Here is a 23,107-nt window from a genome sequence, read left to right on the forward strand (position 1 = left end):
AGAAGGGTAGGGGGAGGCCGGGGGAGAGGTGAGCTCACCATCGAGTGTTCACTTTCAGCGCTGAGGAGTGTTGAGAAAAGAACCCTCGCAAGGGAGGCTAGCCTCCCTTCTGATATCAACCAATCATCACAGAGACGTAAATTACGTGATATTAGTTTGAACGTCTCCCGCTGTGCTGATAATGTACCAAGTACTTATGAGTAGCGATATTGAATATCTGATCGCCAACAGATTTACCAGGCTGTCATTCAAACAGTATATATACAAATTAAAAAAAAAGGGAAAACACGTCTAACTGGATATAGGCTACAGCAGTCGGCTTAATTAAATGGAACAACAGGCAGCTCTCTTTTAACACAGACTTTTAAGAAGGGATGGATGTTTGCTTCAAGTGATAGGCCAGGTAAGTGAAATTATATTATCTTGCTGTATGCATGTCCTTTTCTTTACGTTTTCTGACTAAAAGCAACCAAAAGGCCATTTTAAAGTGGTTAAGCAAATAATATAATAATGCTAACGTTACAGCAGTCGGCTTAATTAAATGGAACAACAGGCAGCTCTCTTTTAACACAGACTTTTAAGAAGGGATGGATGTTTGCTTCAAGTGATAGGCCAGGTAAGTGAAATTATATTATCTTGCTGCATGCGTGTCGTTTTCTTTACGTTTTCTGACTAAAAGCAACCAAAAAGCCATTTTAAAGTGGTTAAGCAAATAATAATAATAATAATCGGCAGGGATCCCATACCAATACAATTAGTGTGCCTCCTCTATTTTAAAATCCACGAGCCACCACTGTTCAATACCATGACGATTTCTGAACAAGATAGAGGGAGGTTTGTGTTGTGAACATTAGAGCATGTCTGCACACCTGCACCACTCCCATACAGGAGTCCAGGAAAATGGTTCCTTTGGGCTCTTTGTTGATCTTCTCATCCTTGTAGAAGTTAAGATTATACGACCCATCGCCCAACTGCGTCAGGTGAAAATACCTTCTTTTGAATGACTGCGTGAAAAAAAAGAAGAGTGTAAATGAGACATGAAAAACAAACACGTGCATAGACATAACATCTCCTCAGGAATGAAGACTCTCACCCTCATGGTGACGCTGATGGCGCTGTTCATGTTGCCCTTATGTAGCCAGCCCTGTTTAATGAGACCACCCTTCTGAGAGCCCAGAGAGGCTGTGTCCTTTACACACACACACACACACACACACACACACACACACACAAAAAAAACAAGGAAAAGTTTTGTGATGACAGTGCGAGGTTTGTCTGTTTGATCCTGCAGTAGAACAAAGTGGGAGTCAAATAAGGAAGAAAGAACAGAATCCAGACCCACGACTGAACAGAACCTCAGATAAACCTGATTCAAACAGTGCTACAGAACCTCTGATAACACCATTCCCATCTCTGGACACTCACATGAACATCAATATAGTATCAGAAGACCTGTAACTGAAGACACAATGTTCATCATTCTGCATCAGATTTCTCCTAAAGTGTGTGACAGAAGAAACATGTAGCCGAAGTCTTCATGACTCCATTTTACTCCACCTAGTCCCTCTAGGATTTGGAGATCACAATAATAAATAATTTTATTTCCATAACTTGTTGAAAAAACAAAGCAATATCATCCATGATATTCCAGGCCAATCGAACTGACTCTTCATTAAACCTTGTTGTATGAATGCCAAAAAAATTACAAGCATATATAAAATATAGCAAAGCTACAAATAAAGTAAGGTCTAATATTCGTTTTCAGGCACAGAAATGTAATTAAGAGTAAAATAATACTGCATAGTGTTCACTATATTGTCACGATCCGCTACTGTGAGGAGCACGGAGCGAGGAACGAGAAGACGTGGCGTAAACTTCAAACGAACAGACTTTAATAAACATCCAAGAAACCAGGAAAACACACGTAGCGGGGAAAGACGAACATTCAATACTAGACAAAGAACTCAGAACAGGACTCACTATAAATACACCTGACTTGACGAGGGGATGACGAGACACATCTGGAACTAATGAACAATCAAACACATGGGAAAACTAGGTCAGGGCAGGCACATGGAGAGGGAAAAACACACAGAATGAGTCCAGGGGCGTGACATATATAAATTAAATATAGATTAATCTTCGTTTAAGTTGTGTTTTGTTGTTTGATTAACATTAATGACACAGACAGCAGCAGATATTTATAGGCTGCTGTCCCTTTAAGACCAGATGCACGGATGCAATATAATGATACACATCCAGTTTCTTTCTGTTTATGTTCACTTCACTTAAGACATAACCGTCTGTTTAAGAGAATACATGCCGAGACGGGTATTTTGAGATAATTTTGTGTTTATGTGTCCATTCAAGCACAAGGATACGTGAAAGAGGAATCAATTCTGTCTGTGTGTGTGTGTGTGTGTGTGTGTGTGTGTGTGTGTGTGTGTGTGTGTGTGTGTGTGTGTGTGTGTGTGTGTGTGTGTGTGTGCAAATAACAGCGCACGAGTACCGAATTGAGTTCTCTTTAGCCTCTTCTTGCTATGAATGGTTTAAAATGCTTGGCAAGACTTGCACATGCAAAACACGTGCAAATGATCAACTACGATCCATTTCACCCCTACAAGCGAGTGAACAATGCAAATCAATGAAGGGATTTTATTTCACTATTCAAAATAGCCCGTCGGGCAGTGATGCATTCTGGTAGCCCGACTGGAAAACACAATAGCCCAGAGAAGCGGGGCGATTTTGCGAGCCCTGTTTTTAACAAGATTAAAAAGCAAGACTTGATAAGGCAACTTCATCATAAAAACTATACAAGCTAACAGTTTTGCTGGTGACAATCTTGCTATACCGGTCCACCAGCTAGACCAGCACCAACCTGCCTGGACAAGCATGCTGGTATAAACTGTTTTTTTGTGAGAAGCGTCAGACCTCACACTACACGGTGTAGATGAGGAGAGCAGTGGCCCGAAAGAACCTTTAAGAACAATAGAAGGTTACACTTTAGTACAATGGGTCGGTTTGTCTCTGAATCACCAGTTAAACACTCCTTATCGCTTTACTCTTGACACTCTGCAGATACAAACAAACCACACACACAACAGCATTTAACAGATGAAATGCTTGTGCTGTGATTGTGTGGGTGGGCAGAGGGAGTCTGGATGCTTCATAGACCTCACAGAGCTGCGTTCGCTCAACAAACACACATATCTGAGCTTTCCAGTCAGCAAATATCAAAACCCAGTCAGAATGACTGTACAGTCTTGGACAGTCCAGAAATGTGAGCAGTGCTTGCCTGTGCAATTTATCTTTAATGATGCAACAGCAGCCTTCAAATACATGAGCAGAATTTATGTTGAAATGCCATTAACAATTTAAGTAAGAACATACAAGTAAGAACCGGTGCAACTCTACTCTGTCTCTATATATTGGTTGGGTCTTTTCTTTAATATAAGTCTGTGGTATTTTTCATTTACTATGATTTTTATCATCCATGCAAACTTGTAAATAATTTAACACTTATGGTTAAGGATTTATTTACATTAGTTTCAATATGAGGACTAGTAATAGCAATGCTTAGCTCAGCAACACTAATAAATGTTAACATTCATGAAAACAGCCTGAATGATTCTGATAGGCTGTGAAGTAAAATCTCAATGTGGCGAGCTGTTATGATCGGCTGTGCCGTTGGACAGCCATCAGCAATTGGCTGTGTTTACTGCGATGCCAAAACACACTCATTATCACAATATCTTTCTATAAATACAAGAAATCAATCAGCAATCAAATTAGACAAATGAGTCTAACAGGAACTTAGAGCTATTCATGGTCCATAGTACAGGCCAAAACTCAGCATAATAACAATTATACTGCATTCCTCAAACCTACGACCTGAGTTACATATCAGTCTATCGTACTGCACACATTTGGGCTAAAATAAGAAACGTGACTCAATCTTGAGTGGGAAGCTGATTAGTAGAATTAAACGCGTTGGCAGCATTCATGGAAAGAAGAATTCTGGGAAGGGGGAGGCAGAAGGCCTAATGTCAGGCCATTGGATTTGACTATGTCCATTCTGGGAAAACCTGGAAGTCTGATCCACTCATAGAGCAGTTTAATTAAATAGTATCTGACATTAGCATTAGTGCATCTCATATCATAGCATGTTGAAAAAATATATATATAAAAGGCCCAAATCACATACTATTTACAGTGTGCATCTGTGAATGCGTTTTGAAGTAATGCTGCTGACTATTCCTTGCGCAATAAAAGAGGAGTTTTGGATGAATGAGTACTTTTTGATTTGTACAAAAATGGCAAGTATTTGAAGTGTTAGTACAGTATGTCCTAGTACTAGTGTACTGACTTGCGTCATACTTAAAACTATGACCCTATTATTAAAATACACACTTTTAGTGTATAGCAGAAGTACTCTGTATTCTATAAGGTGAGCTTTACAGCATCTGTCACCAGGGGTGTGAAGTAACGAATTACAAATACTCATGTTACAGTAATTAAGTAGTTTTTATCAGTAATTGTACTTTTTTGAGTAGTTTAAATATTGTGTACTTTTACTTTTACTTGAGTACATTTTAAGTGATGTATCGGTACTTTTACTCCGCTATTTTCCTCCGTTTGTGGTCGTTACATGCTTATTTTAATTTTATTTTTATCCATCAATGTGATTGGATAGAGAGTCATAGGACTCGTGACTTTCGTTAAATCAAATTGTGCATAGAAAACTTTAACCGCCAACTGTTTATGATGGCTGCTGGAAGTGCATTATTCAAGCATCAATTCAGTCGCATCTTCCTCTAACTTAATATGTTAAGGTCAAATTTGGATTTCTGCTTACTAAATGATTTGTATATATGCTTGCCGATCTACACGGCCTGAAATTTGGTGTGAGGTTGCGGGTATTGCATACAGTGTTAACTCCCGCAAGTGCCACGTTCGGTAAATTCCCACTCACTTATAAGATGCACGGTCTACGCTGCCTCGTCTCTCTCTTGCGTGCGTTCTGCAGCAGTCACTTGGATAAACTTGAAGTGAACTTGATAAAGTGAACTTGTTGACTTTTGATGAGTTTGAGCGCGTGATGTGCGCTGTGAAAAAGTGTGTTGGAAACACAAATTGAGGACTAATCTGCACCTTATTGATGATCCGTGGCATTAATATACTGCATCTGTGCCAGCACGTGATGTATTTGTGTGTGTGTTTTCCTTTGAAAAAGTTTCCCCAGAAATACCTCGCTATTTAATGCATTTTTCCTTACACACATCATATGACCCCTTTAAAGGATCAGTTCACTTCCAGAATAAAAATTTCCTGATAATTTACTCTCCCCCCATATCATTCAAGATGTTCATGTCTTTCTTCAGTCGCAAAGAAATTAAGGTTTTTGAGGAAAACATTCCAGGATTTTTCTCCATATAATGGACTTCAATGGGGATCAACGGGTTGAAGGCAACAAATTGCAGTTCAGTGCAGCTTCAAAGGGCTCTACACGATCCCAGCCGAGGAATAACGGTCTTATCTAGCGAAACAAAGTAATTTTCTTAAAAAAAATTAAATGTATATACTTTTTACCACAAATGCATTCAGACCTTCAGCCCGTAGGCCACCATTGAAGTCCAGTATATGGAGAGAAATCCTGGAATGTTTTCCTCAAAAACCTTAATTTCCTTGTGACTGAAGACAAAAAGACATGAACATATTGATGACATGGGGGAGGGTAAATTATCAGGAAATGTTTATTCTGGAAGTGAACTAATCCTTTAAGACTGACTACAGTGTCAGAGTTCAACAAGAGAGTCACAGTGCTGAGAGGTGTGTTTGTGTGTGCATTTGATTTACCTCATCTTTATCCACGTCTTCATCCACCTCAAAAACATGCTGAGCTAAATTATCAGGTCTGGACACTTTGCTGTGTACAAAACAAAGCACAAATTAACACTCAGATTCACACAGGAAAGCAGCACTTGCATTAATCGTTCAAAAGTTTGGGGAAATACTTTTTTTCTTTTTCTTTCTTTCTTTTTTAAAATAAATTAAGATTTTTATTCAGCAAGGATTCACTAAATTGATCAAAACTGACAATAAAGACCTTTATAACGTTACAAAAGAGTTCTATTTCAAATGAACTGTTCATTTGAATTTTCTATTCATCAAAGAATCCTGAAAAATCTCATCAGTATCATGGTTTCTCACAAATATTAAGCAGCATAACTGTTTTCAACATTGATAATAATCAGAAATGTTTCTTGAGCAGCAAATCAGCATATTATTATGATTTCTGAAGGATCGTGTGACACTGAAGACTGGAGTAATGATGCTGAAAATTCAGCTTTGATCACAGGAATAAATTACATTTTAAATATATATTCAAATACAAACAGTTATTTTAAATAGTAAAAAATATTTCACAATATTACTGTATATTTGATCAAATAAATGCAGCCTTGCTAAGAATAAGAGACTTCTTTATGTACATAGAAAAATGATAGACAAAATTAAAAGCACCTACAAGAAAAATGTATTTAATCTATATTTGTGATATATTTTGCATGTTAATTTGCTTGCTTGGAATTTATTTTCATCTATATTCGTGTCTACATAAACTACCTACCTTTCTGTACAGTATTATATAATGATTGGTAATGACTTTTTAATTAAAGTTTGTATGTTTCTTTCTCCAGATAATCAGATCTTGGCCGCAGTCTCATCCTGCTCCACTTTGTCTCATTAAAAGATGAAAAAACAGATGGCCATTTAAACAGTTAAAGGCTCTGTATGTGTGTGTATGTGGCAATGTGGAGATGATGGCCTCACTCACTGTTCCTCTGCTCTATTGTTACCCAGCAAAACACATTTCCTGCTCTCGCCAACACAAACATCTTTCCAAGGGACATTATAACAATGATACCCTGCAGTCCTCTGTCCCTACAGCTATAATCAGTCACACAGGCTACAACATGTTTCATTCTAATTGAGGTTCTTACTTGGGGAGCTGACGGAAGTCACTGGAATAATCCTCATATTTGTAATTGACAACATGCCAGTCAGAGATGTAAGACTTGATGCACTGTAAGAATAAACACAATAGCATTAACATCATTAGCATTACATTTGGCATATACAACTTCAATTATGATCGCTCACACAAACTCTCTTTATTAAAAGGACTTAAATAGGTGATTTTGAAAGCCAAAGTGAGTTGGATCTGAGATCTAGCAGTTAGCACTCCTGACAGGCTAAGCAGTGGTGCTCAAGTGGGAGATGTGGGTTCATTTCTGACTTGCAACATGTCTTAGTCTCACTCCTTCTTTCTCTGTCCATGATGTCCTGTTCCTTCTCTCTACTGTCCTTACATTAAAGAAAAAGCCCCTAGGAGTCAATGTGTGAATTCAATTTATGAACCAATTAACTCAAATAAAGTAAATAAATAAATAAGGAGAAAATAGTTCATCTAAAAAATTAAATCATTTATTTTTCCTTTTTCTTTTTGAAATTAAATGTAATTTTATTTAATTTCATTTTCAGTGCTATTATAATTCATGTTTACTGAAATAAATGAACATTAACTGAAATAAAATAAAATAATTAAAAAAACTATTTAAATCACTAAAACTAAAAAGAACTAAACTAAAAGCGAAAAAAAATTAACATTAAATATTTAATAAAATACTAATGAATATATAATAAAAAATATAAAAATAATGAATAAAACTGTCAAAAACAACCAAATTGTGTAAAAAATAAAAACTGTGAATGTAAAATATAAAAATAAAAACTAATTTTTTTATTATTCAAAATAATAATAAATACTTTACAATATTATTGTACTAAATTAATTTATTTTGTGCACATATGTAATGTATTAATAATATGAATGCAGTGCACTTGTTTTGAATATCAATTACAATAATAAAGCGTGGAAACTATTCTAGGGAGTGAAATGGGATCATAACGAATCGCAAACCGGATTCAAACCTGCATCATTTGCCTGAGCACCACAGCTTAAATGATCTGGAGCATGAGTATTAACTGCAACCACATCCTTGACTGCTTTTCTCCTTTCTGACAGGAAAGGAAATGCAACAGCATTACTATTTTTGAGTCACTGTTTTATGCAAAGTCACCCTGTGCTCAAAAAGATCTCATTTATTCCCTCAATCCTTTGCTCTCTGTCCAATCTGATTGTTTTAGGAAGAGGGGAAAAGAGATGAAAGGCAGGATCAGGAAAACCCATTTCTCAACAGTAAAAAAAAAAAAAAAGTGGAACAGAAGGACCACTCAATATTTAAACACACAACATGAGATCATATTTGCACAAACCTGATGAAAGTTAAAAACACACTCCAGCAACAGTAAGATGCAACATTTTAGGCATCACAGGCACACTAGACATAAAAGCTGTTACAGAAGAATTATGCTGCTTTCTATCTACCTCATGTTGACCAAATTCTAAGGAAGCAAAACATTTATGCTTCACAAAAACCCCAATCCCATAATGCAATGCATGCTCAGTGAAAAACTATCATTAACCCATTAACCTTAATTAACCATTAAGGTCTCTAAATGATCAACATGATCAAAACTTTGCTGAAAGACCTGTTGTACACAATCTACTACATGCCTTCTGTTGTCTGATTGATTGTTTATACCTTTTTAGCAGGTAAAAGGCCTTTTATTATAATTGTTAAAAAAACTAAACAAAACAAAAAAACAAATGTGAAATCTTTAATGATTTTTAAAGTAAACATAAGAATAACTTTTAAACTGTTAGTACTATTACAAGCTGAAGACTCACTGGATTGTAGCAACTTAGAAAAATCATGTTAAAAAGTGAGTATCAAATATAATCCATCACACTTTTGAGGAACGTTCTCTCAATCATCATTTTATTGCATTACATTTAGTGTTTTTCCCCCATAATTAAAACTACAGAACTTCGATCATAAAAATAAAGCATTTAAATATCATCTTGCTTATTATTGGGAGATACAAATTGACAGCTGATATTTATATGCATTTTGTTATTCTGCATACTGTTATAAAGATCTCATTGATTTATCTGACTATTGTTTCATACATCAGGCTTTACGGGGTTAATATGTTGTCAATTATACCTGCATTTTATTAGCCGCACGTTTTGAAGGCAGCTTCTCGTGTAGACAGCAGACAGAGATGAAGCTCACTAGGTTTAGAAATCTCATGTTCAATATATTCTACTGGAGACCAGCCATGTGTCTGCCAGTAACGTGTGTGTGTGTGTGTGTGTAGTTGAAATAGTTTGGGAGTATCCCATGAGTTTATACCTATCTGGCAGTGAGTCTAATAAAGAAGTGGGAATATCTGCAGAACAATGGAGCACTGTTCTCCTCTCAGCTAGGAGTGAAATGAAGGTCAATCTCGGACAAAGTCCTCTCTATAAACAACAGAGGAAATCCTCTGAGTGCAGTAAGTATGTGTGAGGATGTTAAACGCTCAAATACTGTTAAAGAACAATCGGTGCTGTGCTTTTCTGTATTACACACACACTCTATATGACTGAGAAGGTAAAATATAAGTCAATAAATGTGAGACAGTAAAGTTATGGATTCAAAGAAAGTGCTCTGTAAGTGTGTGGGTGTGTGTGTGTAGGTCTCTGTGTGTGTGTGTGTGTGTGTGTGTGAGTGTTACCTCTTGCACAAACAGACTCTGTGCCTCTCTCAGCGCGTGTGGAGGTATGGAGGGGTAGAGCGTCCGGATCTGTCGTGGCAGCATACACACCTGCAGAATAAAGATGGACAGAAAAACACTGTTATAATCAAATCTATACAATCTATAATCACAACTATACAAAACCATACTGATCCAACAACCTCCAACAAATTAGGGATGGCCATGAGAACTCAAGCACTCAGAAGTGACAAGATTATGTGAAACAATCATATTCCTTTTAGATGTTTTTTTTCCAAAACATTGATGATTTATTAATAATAATCTAACAGTGTTATTTTTTCTTGTCATATCTTCATCAATAATATGGCACACATTTGAGCTCATGAATACTTCCTTTGAACACTCAAAAAATTGTTTTTGCCAAACTGCCAATCCCAACAACATTTGTTTTTAATCTAATTATATTACATTGTATTATATATTTAACACAGGACCCACTGACTTTCAATGCATAGAACAAAAAACACATTTTTTTCAAATGGTCTTCTTTTAGGTTGCACAGAAAAAGGAAAATCCTAAAGGTCTGGAATGACATGAGCTTGAATTTTCATTTTTGGGTGAACTATCACTTTAAAACACTAAAATCAATTTAAACCAAAATACTCAAACAAGACCTACATCAAACACATCGACAAGAATCACGTCTCTCATGACTGACACTGAAACTAGTATTCAACTTCCATTGCTCATGCAAACAAATACACTGTTTCAGTATGACTTTGAAACCAGTGACTTTTTGTTCAGTATAACTCTATTAGACATCCCTCTGATGGGAGTTTTCTCATGAGAGAAACACTACAACTGGACAAACAAAGCGGGCAGGATGAGCTTTTCATAGCAAAACTCCCCAGCCTGACTCACGTCCGCCAGATCAGCAGGACTCAAACTGCCAGCTTCAGTTCTTATGGACAGACAGTCTACATCCATTCAGCCAATAAGAGCATAAAAGAGGTCAAGGCTTGGCTGGTTAGCATGACTCCATTAGCTCCTGCTTGTAGATGTTGTAACTAGGCCAGTTAACTGCAAAAAGCATCTTTCTCCACTGACGGCCATTCAAAAAAGTCTGTGCACTCTGACAAAATAATTAAAGCAAATGTATTCAGATGAATGAGAATGCAAACAGAAAGCTTCCTTCAGGTATTACCTCTTTACCTCTTTGGTTTAAACCGCCACATGAACATCCAGCATATACAGCGAATCAGAGCGCTGCATGAACTTGTTTAACCAATCAGAACTCATTCTCACACTCTCACAAATAAAACACGATAGTGCAAATAATATCAGAACGCAATAACAATTCAAGAAAATTAACCTGCAATTAATAAAATATTATTATTTAAAATATACTAGAAAATGCGTATTAATGATAAAATGATAAACTACATCATCAGCATTTTTAAAGTATTTTATTTTACATACATGAAAGTGTTCAATATGTCATACGGTCCCAAGCCTAATAATCAGGGTTATTATCATTTAACTAAAATTAAAACCATTAAAAACATTTTCATTACTTGAAATAAAATAAACACCAAGTGAATTAAACTATTTCAAAAAAACTAAAACAGGCAGCATTTCTCATTTTCATTCAGTTTAGATTAATAACTAAAACTTAATAAAGACTACATAGGAAGTTGGGCACTTTAAAAAAACAATAATAATAAAAATGTCTAAAACACAACAAAATGACTAAAACTTTGCTAAAAATTAAAACGAAAAAAAAAATAAATATATAAAAATAAAATCAAATGTAAAATATCAAACTATAATTTTTCATGAGCTGAACTCTTCTATGTACACAAAAGGCCTATTTCTCTCAAATATTGTTCACAAATCTGTCTAAATCTGTGTTAGTGAGCACTTCTCCTTTGCCGAGATAACTAAACTAAATCCCCTGAGATCTGAGATGAAATGTATAAATGACTGTCTGTTTACCTCAAATGCTCTTGATGTTTTATATTTAGAAGGAAAGTGTTTCTCTGTGTCACCAGGGTCAGCGGGTCTCAGAAGCAGCGGAAAATAGCATTAATAGCATTCCAAAGAAAAAACACACAATAGTGCCCTCCTGTTCCTAAACTTCCCTTCCTGAAGCCCTCACTTCCTCCTGGAGAGATGCTAATCGCAGGGGGTGAGAAGAGGAGGAACACTGCCGTAGTCTTCCAGGAGCCACGCACACACTCCCAAATGCCATGAGCACACCACTACAGGACAGCAGTGTGTTAGTAAAACTTTACGAGCTAATGAAGATTCAGGCAGTGGTTAAAGACCTGGGTTGGTAACCTTAAAGGCCACAAGTTCAAGGCAAGCTCACAAAGGGATACAAGGGAAAAGACACGTCTGATGTCACGAGATTAGCAGGTTAGCAGCACATCAGGAACTTTAAAATGGTAAACATGTTGGTCTGTAGAGGAACAAGCAGGTGGAGCAGTGCTCCAGCAAAATAATCATCCACTATAGAATGACCTCTATTTAAAATCAATCAATAATAAATCATAAATGAGAACCTTTATAATCGTAAACAATTTAGTGCAGATTCATATTGGATTTATTACTGTTCGCGTTTGCAGATTTTGCACAAGCAGCCTCGTGAAGGAACACAGATTGGCTGTACAGCATTTGAGAAGAATATCATAATGCCAAAATCGGAAATGTCAAAATGAAAAAAAAATCTGAATAAATAACCAGCTGGCCAATAGAATTATATATAGTATTCTATTTTTTTTTTAATTCAGCTAAGAGGTCACAAAGATATCCTTTTGATCACGTCTTCACATGATTACAAATTTGCAGGTCAGTTCACCAAACTTCAACATTCATGAAATTCATATGAGCTTGCGTTTCCTGTCTCCAGCATTCATATGCGATTGAATGGAAGACAATGAAACAAAAAATCAAGTGCGACCCCCCTTTAATGGGCATTGATTGGCAGGATTAAGCTGCAAAGTGGACCAGACATACTGATTAAAGGTCTGAATCTGCAAGACTAGTTTACACAAGTCAGTGCTTGCTAGCTGGTCTTTTCAGTAGGTTCATCCAGTATTAGCATTGTGGCATGTGTTAGCCTGCTAGTGGCAGTAATAAGCCGGAAACTCTAGTGCGGGAGTGACATTTATTCTTGCATTTGACAAAAGCTTTTCATCTAAAGGAGCTTTATACACTGCAAACGAATGCATTGGCCATCCCACTGGAACAGTTGATGTGCTTTTTAGTGATAGAGCAGTACTGTGATCTCAGATCCTGGGTTATCTTAACCGGGAAATGAGTCTGTGCACTTTTGCAGCCTGGTTAATTAACCATCACGCTGTCAAAAACCCTGAGGAACGTTTTGCTGTCTCATCCTGCGAGCGCTTGCCTGAGGCACTTCTGTATCCTTTTGGCAGCTTAAGGGGTCGTTCACACACAACGTGTTTTTCCATTCCAATACGCTACTTTTCCATTGTTTTTCTGTGGAAAACACACGCTAGACCATTGCGTGCGTTTTCCTATCGCGTCTTTTGCAGCGTCTCTCTCGTACATGAGCGACGCGTTTTTAAGACGCCGTGTCAAGCTAAAAGAATTTCAACTGTTGAACTCACATCAATGTCAGTTCCAAAACAGTGGAAGGCAAGCGCTGTGAGCTTTTGTTTACAGTAGAGCCATTCTGCGCTGCGCTTTTTCAAAACCATTCCTGAGCACTGCGTCTTGCGTTCTTAAGGCCCGTTCACACCAAGGACGATAACTATAAAGATAACGATAAAGATATAGTTCTAAACATTTTACTCAATATTAAAGAATAGCAAAGTCCACACCACAACTATAACGATAAAGGCACAGAGAAACAATATAGTTGGAATCACTTTCAGAATGATTATTCCAATCTGTTGAACGATAAAAACATTGAGAGCCAATCAGAATCAATCCTGCTATCAAGAGCTCGAGAATTTAAAGCGGCAGACGAGCGTGCGCTTGGAATAAACAAACAATATCGTTCGCTGGTGTGGACGCTAATATAGTTATCTTTATAGTTATCGTTCTTGGTGTGAACGGGGCTTTAGACGCAAAGACGGGTTCTGTGTGAACGGCCCCTCAGCCTTATATTTTACTTTTTATTTAGTAGATACTACATTTGGTATGAAACTTAGTGACCGGTACAAAAGTATGTTCTTTATAGTATGACTATGGGTAGTATGAATGAAATTCGGGCCTACTACACCCGTCATGTTGTCATTGTCATGTGACCTACAGCATCAGTTGCATCGTTTGACGGCCATTCATAAATCCTTTCGTGTGGCTTCATGGGATTGTAAAGTGTCCATTGAATGCGCAATCCCGTAATTAGTAGATCATCCGGGTACCTTTCACCTACAGTTTTTGAATGTTATGAATGAATCCCAGCTTAGTACATAAGTTGGGATGCAGCCTGGATCTCTGTGCTGTTGGGTAGGTGATGCTGTTTTGATGAGGCACAGCTATGGGCATCTGAAATAGTGAGTGTTCTAGAGGATTTCAGTGGACAACATCTCTGTTAAATGGACTCTGTGTGCAGCTGTGACGGTCAGACAGCTGTTTACTACACTGAACCTTTCTTCTGAGAGCCATGACTCCAGCTGAACAGTGTGATCACAGCCGGTGACCCAGAGAAACGACACGAGACACTGAGAGAGTAGAGGCTGGGAACATCTGCTCTGCCGGTCAGGATCTCTGAGGATATGTCAGTGTGTCGGCCGATCATAGATCAGGATGGACAGAGCCTGGTGTCATGAGATCTGTGGCTCAGGTCACAAAGTCTCATTGTTCATAGATTAAAGCTGAAATGTGTCATATTTAAATGTTACTTCCTGTCCCAGTTGAATGTAGAGAGACAATGCTAAGTAAACCATTAGTAGGTTGATGTTCTGAAGAGTGTAAACACTGTGGACGTGGGACCGGTTTCACCGGCTGTGAGTAAGTTACAACTTAGACTAGTTTTGACATAAAGGGGCAGTAATTTACAACTTACGCTCTACTAAATATGTCCGTGTTGCACCATTAAACTTAGTTGAAACGTAACTCAACGTTACGTTTCGTATAAACTAAATATTTATGAAAGCCTCCGACCAGGAGTAACCGTTGGAATAAAATATCAGTTTGACTGAATTGCATCAAGAAGCTCATGTTTTACCTGACAGACTTCAATCCTGTAGACATATATGAAAAAGTTGACATCTACACTCATTTACATTTTAAGAAAGAGAACATTATGTGAATAAGTTACTTTGTTAGTGGCTCTTCAACGCGAAACATTCTTTACCATTTGTTACGTGAGACAAAAGTTAGAATTAAAGATGAACTGAAATTAACACCTTTTTAACACAATTTCTGTTCATGTATTTGAAGGTTGATTAATTCAGAAGTCTTACAAAATTACTTTATATTATTTAATAAAATAATAAATAATTATTACAAAGCATTTTCGGTTTTCGGCCAAGTGTATCCAGAATTTTCGGTTTCGGCCCAGAATTTTCATTTCGGTGCATCCCTAGATACTACAATAAAAAACTCACTGGAAAGTCACAGATATTCTGACCTGGAAATCCTCGAGAGGAAATTGCAGCATGTCTCTGAGTCCATCGCTGAGGATCTGAGTTTTCCTCTGCACCAGCACACTCTCATAGTCCAGAGGCTCCACCACACGCGGCTTCAACTAAAACACACACAAATTCAGCACATCTTACAGATATAACACTACTAACATTCCAGCATGTTATAGGGTGATGCTCATATTTACTAATTAGAGGAGAAATAATTATAAAAAAAATGAATTAGCATATGAGGCAAGGGGTGTTCTGTAAAGTCCCATAATGAAATATTACTCCCTGAAAACCTCAATGAGCAAGACACTTCAGATACATCATTGTGCCTGTTACTTAACAGACTCAATATTATTTAATGGCAACACTGTCTGAAAAGTCCAACAGACTCCCCCAGCCCCAATAAGAGTTCAGGAAATTAAAAGGAGTTTTAAGGATAAAAAAATGAACTAAAAAAAGTGATGGAACCAAAGCTGAAATAGTCAATGTTGTACTCTATTGTGTGGCGATAACAACTTTCCCTCTGACTTTTTCCTTTAAATCTCTTTATGTAAAATATATGAGAATTTTGGATGAGGATCTTGGTAATATGTTTTCCACTGATATTATATAGAAGGAATCTGGGAGTGTGTGTGTGTGTGTGTGTGTGTGTGTGCAAGACTAAGTGAGATAACACAGTCCACTCACACATCTGGGAGTGATACTGGCAACATGACCTCAGATGCAGATCTCCATGGAGACGGAGTTGTTTTGATGATGATATCATAACTGGATAGACCAATCAAAGACCAGAATCTTACACAAACACCATGAACACCAGCTTTACTGACTGTACAACACATTAAAGCCTCCAGGCACCACATACAATAATTATCAACCAGTTCAATCCCGGCAGTGTGTGTGTCATGAGCATACAAACCCCGACTCTCAAAGTCAGGCTGAGCCAGGCTCAGTGGAAATATGTGCATGTGGCGACATTTCTTCAAAATGATATTACATTGCATTACAACTCTTTCCATCGATATATGTGATGCTAAACGTGTGTTCAGTTTGATCTGAAACAGATTAACGGCAATTAAATATCCGGTGAGCGACAAATAAATTGTTAACACTCTATTGCATTTGAAAATAACGTATACATCACCTACTCAAAAACCTATCCTAAACCTAACCGATAGTGTTACACAAGCAAGCGTGAAACAAAAATGCATTTGCAGAAGCAACCATGCCATTTTCGCTTGTTTCTACAAGTCTTTGAACTCTTTTATCGTGACTCATGTTTCATGAAACTCGTATCCGACTTCACAAGTGCATTGCTTTACCAGGTGAGCTACCGAGCAAGTATACTGTAACTTGCAAGTTTATGTGACGCAAATGTCAAAATTACTTTACAAATCATACACTTTGGTCTTAAAGGGGTCATATGATGCAATTTCACGTTTTCCTTTCTCTTTGGAGTGTTACAAGCTGTTCGTGAATAGATAAGATCCCTAAAGTTGCAAAAGACTAAAGTCTCAAACCCAAAGAAATATTCTTTATAAAAGTTAAGACTGGTCCACGCCCTCCTAAAACGGCTCGTTCTAACACGCCCCCACATGTCTACGTCACAATGTGGGAAGATTTGCATAACGCCGCCCAAATGTTCACGCAAAGAAAGAAGGCGTAACTTTTATTCTCGCTGTAGTATTGTTGCTGCCGCCGCCGCCATGTCGTGGAGATGCTGTGTTTCGTTGTGAAAGCGAAACTACTTTGATTGGCCTTCCAAAAGAGGACACGACTAGAAATCAGCGGTTAAGTTGTAGCCTCGTTTATAATGGGTTTTAATGTTTTTGTCTCGTCGCTCTGGGCATCACATTATGGTAAGGGGCGTAACATTTCCGTCACACGCTTGAGGTATTCGGCCAATCACAACGCACTGAATAGCTGGCCAATCACAGCACACCTCGCTTTTTCAGACCGATGAGCTTTGTAAAAATCGACGCGTTTCAGAAAGGCGGGGCATAGAGGTGAGACAATAATGTACAGTATGTGGAAAATAATGTGTTTTTTTAACCTTTAACCACATAAACACATTTCATTACACCAAATACACAAAATAATATTCTTTTTAACAACATCATATGACCCCTTTAAGAGGTATTAGCATAGTATTGTGCAAGATATCACACAAAAATAGGTCTTTATTAATCAATAATGTGCCCCTGTAATCATAGTTTGTATGAAAAGGAATAAAAGTTGTTGGTGTTTTACTGTCACTAGTGTTCATTCCAGCTGGAAACTGTGGTGAATTGTATGCATAGGTACAGTTTGCAAAAATGTAGGTAGAGGCATGTTTTTCCAATGAGCCTCATTTACTAATAATAGAGCAGAGAAACAGCTGTCCAGTCAAAGGAAATGAAGTGGGCATGTTTGTATGCGTGTTAGTGTTAATATTCGTATTTGAAACATTCAGCAGTTTAATCTTTAGCACATATATGACACACCAGAGTTACAGTCATATGACTGACAGGTGACTTTATTATCGCTGATGAAACTAACTGCACAGAAACTAGAGCAATTTCAGAGAGTAATGACCTAAACAGAGATGCTACTAACTTCGTTTAACTATTCAGTAGTGTTTTCCCTCCAAAACAGGTTGCTGTACATGACAACAAATAATTTATTTTAAATGGCCGTGATGTGAGTGCATTTTTAGAGGTACAATTATTTCATGTAATTTCCTAATTAATGTAAACTTAAAATTTGCAAAAATTAACAATAATTACAAAAAGAAAAGTAAAGTAAAAAAGCAAAATGTTTAAAAAAAATACGTTTAGATGGAGTATCGTATGTCACAGCATGTGTACAAACACAAATGGGAAACACACACACCTTTATTTATTCCTGGGAACATGAATAGGACAAAGTTTGTACAGTTGTGTTGTGTTCAAAATGGCATCACAGTGATGCATCAGTTACTGTGTCTAAGTGTTTGTATGTGTGTACTTTCCCAAATTTGTACCAAGAAGTGAATTAATTCTGACAAAACCTCCTTTCACGGATATTCTCATTAGTACAATTGTTATTTTTAAATTGTAAAATAGTTTTTGTTAAGGTTAGGCTATAGTATTTATAAATAGCTGTATATAGAAACAACAGAATCTATGCAATGTCCTCATAAGTAAACCTTTACTGTTTTGCACTAGAAATTTCTAACTGCAAACTGATCAGAAATCACACAGTGCAGTCTGATATCAGCACTCCAGAACAGCTGTGTGAATGTGTGTTTATTTTTTTACACTGCTGTACTCTGAAACATCCAGACAGACTCCAACTGGACACAACCAGCCCACAAAGGCACGCTCACTACAGCACACTCTGCTTCCAAAATAAAGTTCATACGTCAGTAGAACAGCAGAATGTATTGAACTAAAGTGACAGCAGGAAAGACATACACTTGTGAGCTGATGGAAGCTTGTGTGATCTCCACATGAATCATCTCAGCACATTAATCTCTCTCTTCTGAGGAGCAGTGCACTTTCCACTTTAAAGCAAACAGCCTGAAAGCTGAGCTCAACTCCATTGTGTGTGTTGCAATAAAAACACAGGAGAAAGATACAGTATGTGGGCAGTGACAGAGGTTTGTGTGTGTGTGTGTGACAATAATGCTGGAAGAGACATTTGAGACCTTTTTAACCCTTAAAACCCATAATGATTCCTTCCAAGTACAATACTGTTTAAAAGTTTGGGGTCAGTATGATTTTTTTTTAAATGTTTTCAAAAAGTCTCCTCACCAAGGCTGCATTTATTTAGTCAAAATGCTGTAAAAACAGTAATATTGTGATATATTATTACAATTTAAAATGTTTTCTGTTAAAAATTATTCCTTTGATGCAAAGCTGAATTTTCAGCATCATTACTCCAGTCTTCAGTGTCACATGATCCTTCAGAAATCATTCTAATATGCTGATTTGATGCTCAAGAAACATTTCTGATTATTATCAATGTTTCAATGTTCAATTATTATCAATGTTGGTATCAAGAGTTGCTTCATTTTTTTGTGGAAACTGTGATCCTTTTTTACAAATTTTGAAGAAAGTTCAAAGGAATCTTTTGTAACATTATACATGTCTTTACTGTCACTTTTGTCCAATTTAATGAATTCTTGCTGAAAAATTGTATTGTACACTGTCAAATGTACCCTTAACCCCTAACTCACCCTTAAACCTAACCTAAACCAAACCTAACCAGACAACCAAACCTGTCCCTAATTTAAACCGTATCCCACCTCAATAGAAGCAAGTGTTTTGCGATTCAACATGAATACCATCAGTACATTGTACCTAACAATTATAAATTATTACATAGTAGTTAAAGACACCTAATATAAAGTGGGGCCTAAAAGTCTTGTTTAAAGTCTTAATTTGTTTATTATTTAAAACTTATTTTAATAAATTACATCGTACTGAACCCAAACCCATAAAGTTTCATACAGTAACATATCAATTGTATATGTCATGGTATGATCTTCTGACACCATCACTGTACCATGACAATACTTTCTGGAAAGACATTTCAACCCCAAAACACTTAACCCTCTGGTCCTCTTCGTTTGGGATTCACACTTGGCTCCTTTGCGGTCAAAAGTGACCGAAGCCTTTTTTGATTATTATTTAGAATTGTGGAGGGATTTTAAGATGTTATGCAATATTCATACAATTTTAATTAGCTATTTTTTTCCCACAAGAATTCATATTTTTTATTTCATTATTTAATTATTATTTTTCAATAAATGGATTCCTATTGCTTTTTTAGACATAATTTCTTCATTTTATTAGGTTTTGCTTTTAGATATATATTTAGACATTCTAAAAGACTACTTTTTGTCAAGGTTTAGATATTTTTGGTTAGATAAATATCAGATTTTGCATTATGCTTACAATCAAACATGTGTATGTGTGTGTGTGTGTGTGTGTGTGTGTGTGTGTTTGTGTGCGTGGGTGTCTATTTTGCATTCTTTATATTTTAGAGAGTCACCCCTTAATTGCTGTGCACTTTTTTTCTGCACAGTGGCTGATTTGTAGTTTGTACCACCAAAAGATTCTCTGAGTTGTAGTTTTTTGTATTTGCCATTCATTTCCTATGTCAGTCATTTTTGACCGGGAAGGAGACAAGTGTGACTTTTTTTTTTTGACCATTTAACATATCCGAATCATGTCCATGATTTTTTTTTTGTGTGTTCACTTAGCTAATGCAACAAAAGTCACCAAGTGTCATCTCATTCCGATGAAGCTACGATTTTTAAAATTTCAAAATATAAAATTTTTCGGTCAAAAATGACAGAAGAGGCCCAGAAGGTTAAAGTACTGGCTAACTCAAATGACTGACTTAAAAAAGTCAAATGTTGTTTAAATAAGTTAACTGACTATGAATTTACCACAGAGTTGATTTAAAAAAAAAAAAACTGATTGACGTCATACACTGACAGTTGATTAACTATCAAACTATCATGAACATAATTAACTATCAATCTGATTGACTGTAAAACTATCATAAAGTTGTTAAAAAATGCTTTACTTTACTATAAAACAAACAGTTAATTGGAAAAAAAAAAAAAGATTCAAATAGATTGATTAAACTATCAAATTATTCCACTCAGAGTCCCCTCACTTAAAAAGCAACAACAAGCATCTCAGGTCAGACTGACAGGAGCTTATGTGAGCGCACTAACCTTCCCCTGAGGACCCGCACTGTCCTGCTCTTCCTCCACCACAGGGACATATTTAAACTGCTGCGGAGACTCGATCACCAGATCTTTCTTGGGCATTTTCCCCGTCTTGCCCTGCATGACTACAAACTCTTTCTGTCAGATAAACTCTCCACATCCAAATCTGTCCTGTAGAACGTGCAGTTGTGAGCCTGCGAAGTGACAGGAATCACAGCACTCCTCTTGAGATCCCAGAGAGCAGCCAGATCTCAGCATGTCCGGCAACCCGCCGCTCTCTCCAAAACACACGCTCACACACTGGACACAAGCCTCACCTCACGCTCTGACTGAAGACAGACGCCCCTCCTACACTCCAGTGCCGACGGGAATCACCATACACTCACTCGCACATTCCTCCCCCGTCAGACAGCCTCATGGGATCCACCTGCACGCTAATCACAGTGTCCCAACACACACACACACACACACACACAGCAAAACTTCATCCTCAGAAGCTGCTCTTCCATAGACCTCTTAATGGAGATCAGAGTTATGTTTTAAGTGTCAACTTCGTCTAAAATGGTTTTCCAAAAATTCCTCACAGGAATCCCACACAGCAGAGTACAAGGCTATAAAATAAATGTGCACAGTTCAGCTCATTCAGTCTGGGAGAAAATAGATTTGAGAAGTGTTTGAGATCACATTTGAAATCTTTATTATCTTGGAAAATCTACGCAGGGCTGTAAAACTAAAACTGAAACTGAAAAAAATTAACACTTTTTTTTTTTTTTTTTTTACAGAGTCCTTGTTATGCATGTACTTACTACAGTAATAACAGTAAATTATGCATAATTACATGCAATTAACCCTAATCCTAACCCTATAGTAAGTACATGTTAATAATTAATATTACTCCGTACTTATTTGGATAATTACACATTAAAAATGACAACTTAAAATGAAGCGTATCTGAAATTAATTTATGTTAATTGAAATAAAACTGAAATCAAATATAAATATTATATGAAAAACTCAAACTTAAAAAATAAAACTTATAGAACAATTAGAAATGTTGGCTTGGAAATTAACTGAAATCACATAAGTTGAAGTTGAAGTAGATTATTAAAACTGAAATAAAAAAAAAGCTAAATTAAAAAGAAAACTAAAAATAATACAAAAAATACAAAAAGCATAAAATTACTACAACTTAGACAAAAAATATATATATAAAAAAATGTAAAATATAAAGATAAAAAACGAATTCAAATTATTGAAATAATACTACAAGTAATAACTCAATTAAGTGCAGTTTAAGACACTATTGCGATCTGTCCTGAAACTATAGGAAGAGTCTATTTCTCAGGAGAAGAATCCATTTGCTCTCCATTTTTTTTCTCATTATTGTCTGGAAGATGTCAAAGATAACCCTATTGTGATTTTTTTCCTACAGGCAGGATTGAGAGAGAGAGAGTGTGTTTTTCTTAGTTTAGAAACACTCTTTACTATTCAATAGGGCCTGAATGTAAATGAACAGCGTAACATCCTTTATTAACTACAGCGTGTTATGAGTGGTTAAAAGGCTCAAGATAATGTCAACACTAATGCCAAACCTGTTGTGATGCATCTTGACGCACCAACTTTTCAAAATGAATGACATTTGAAAGCTACAGTGGAGTATTTTCCTTTCGTATTACTTGTAGTACTTGTTTTGTACATTTTTCAAGTATCTGTATGCGTTCCAAGACGTGATAATGTCTGATTCATGGATGAGCTCATTATTTTCAAAGAACCTGATGGATTGGTTTAAAAATCGCAATGAACAATTGATTTGCGAATTGCGAATCTAATCGCAGCTGTTCTTGAGTCAAAAATAGGGTGACCAGATGGTAATATTTTATTATTGTAACTACTTTTACTCAAGTATTTGATTTGTGTACCTCATCCACCGCTGATGTGTGTGTGTGTGTGTGTGTGTGTGTGTGTGTGTGTGTTCTAAGCATGTCTCCTGTCTCTGTGGCACACCCTGTTTATTCATCTGCTGAGAGGGAATTCCACACACACACACACAACAAACCCAAACACACTGTTAAGAGTCCACAAAAGGACAGTGTGTGTGTGTGTGTGTGTGTGTGTGTGTGTGTGTGTG

The 23,107-nt window shown here is 36.7% G+C and overlaps 1 protein-coding gene across 2 annotated transcripts in view; it reads right to left on the reverse strand.

Annotated features, from left to right (window-relative positions):
• Positions 1–23,107, reverse strand: part of LOC107689489 (dedicator of cytokinesis protein 9) — a 90,849-nt gene that overhangs the window by 46,604 nt on the left and 21,138 nt on the right. The window contains exons 1-7 of one of the 2 annotated variants that reach the window (XM_016487490.1): positions 20,986–21,366; positions 15,272–15,388; positions 9,685–9,774; positions 7,002–7,084; positions 5,857–5,926; positions 1,094–1,189; positions 870–1,004 (exon numbers count right to left, since the gene is read on the reverse strand). In XM_016487490.1, coding sequence (XP_016342976.1) covers positions 870–1,004; positions 1,094–1,189; positions 5,857–5,926; positions 7,002–7,084; positions 9,685–9,774; positions 15,272–15,388; positions 20,986–21,102 — 708 coding nt within the window. In that variant the 5' untranslated portion in view covers positions 21,103–21,366. Of the gene's footprint in view, positions 1–869; positions 1,005–1,093; positions 1,190–5,856; positions 5,927–7,001; positions 7,085–9,684; positions 9,775–15,271; positions 15,389–20,985; positions 21,367–23,107 lie in introns of those variants that run through there. The other variant, XM_016487491.1, reaches the window with a different exon arrangement.

Source organism: Sinocyclocheilus anshuiensis, unplaced genomic scaffold, assembly GCF_001515605.1.
Source record: "Sinocyclocheilus anshuiensis isolate Anshui unplaced genomic scaffold, SAMN03320099.WGS_v1.1 scaffold1199, whole genome shotgun sequence".
In the NCBI taxonomy this organism is placed as follows: Eukaryota; Metazoa; Chordata; class Actinopteri; order Cypriniformes; family Cyprinidae; genus Sinocyclocheilus; species Sinocyclocheilus anshuiensis.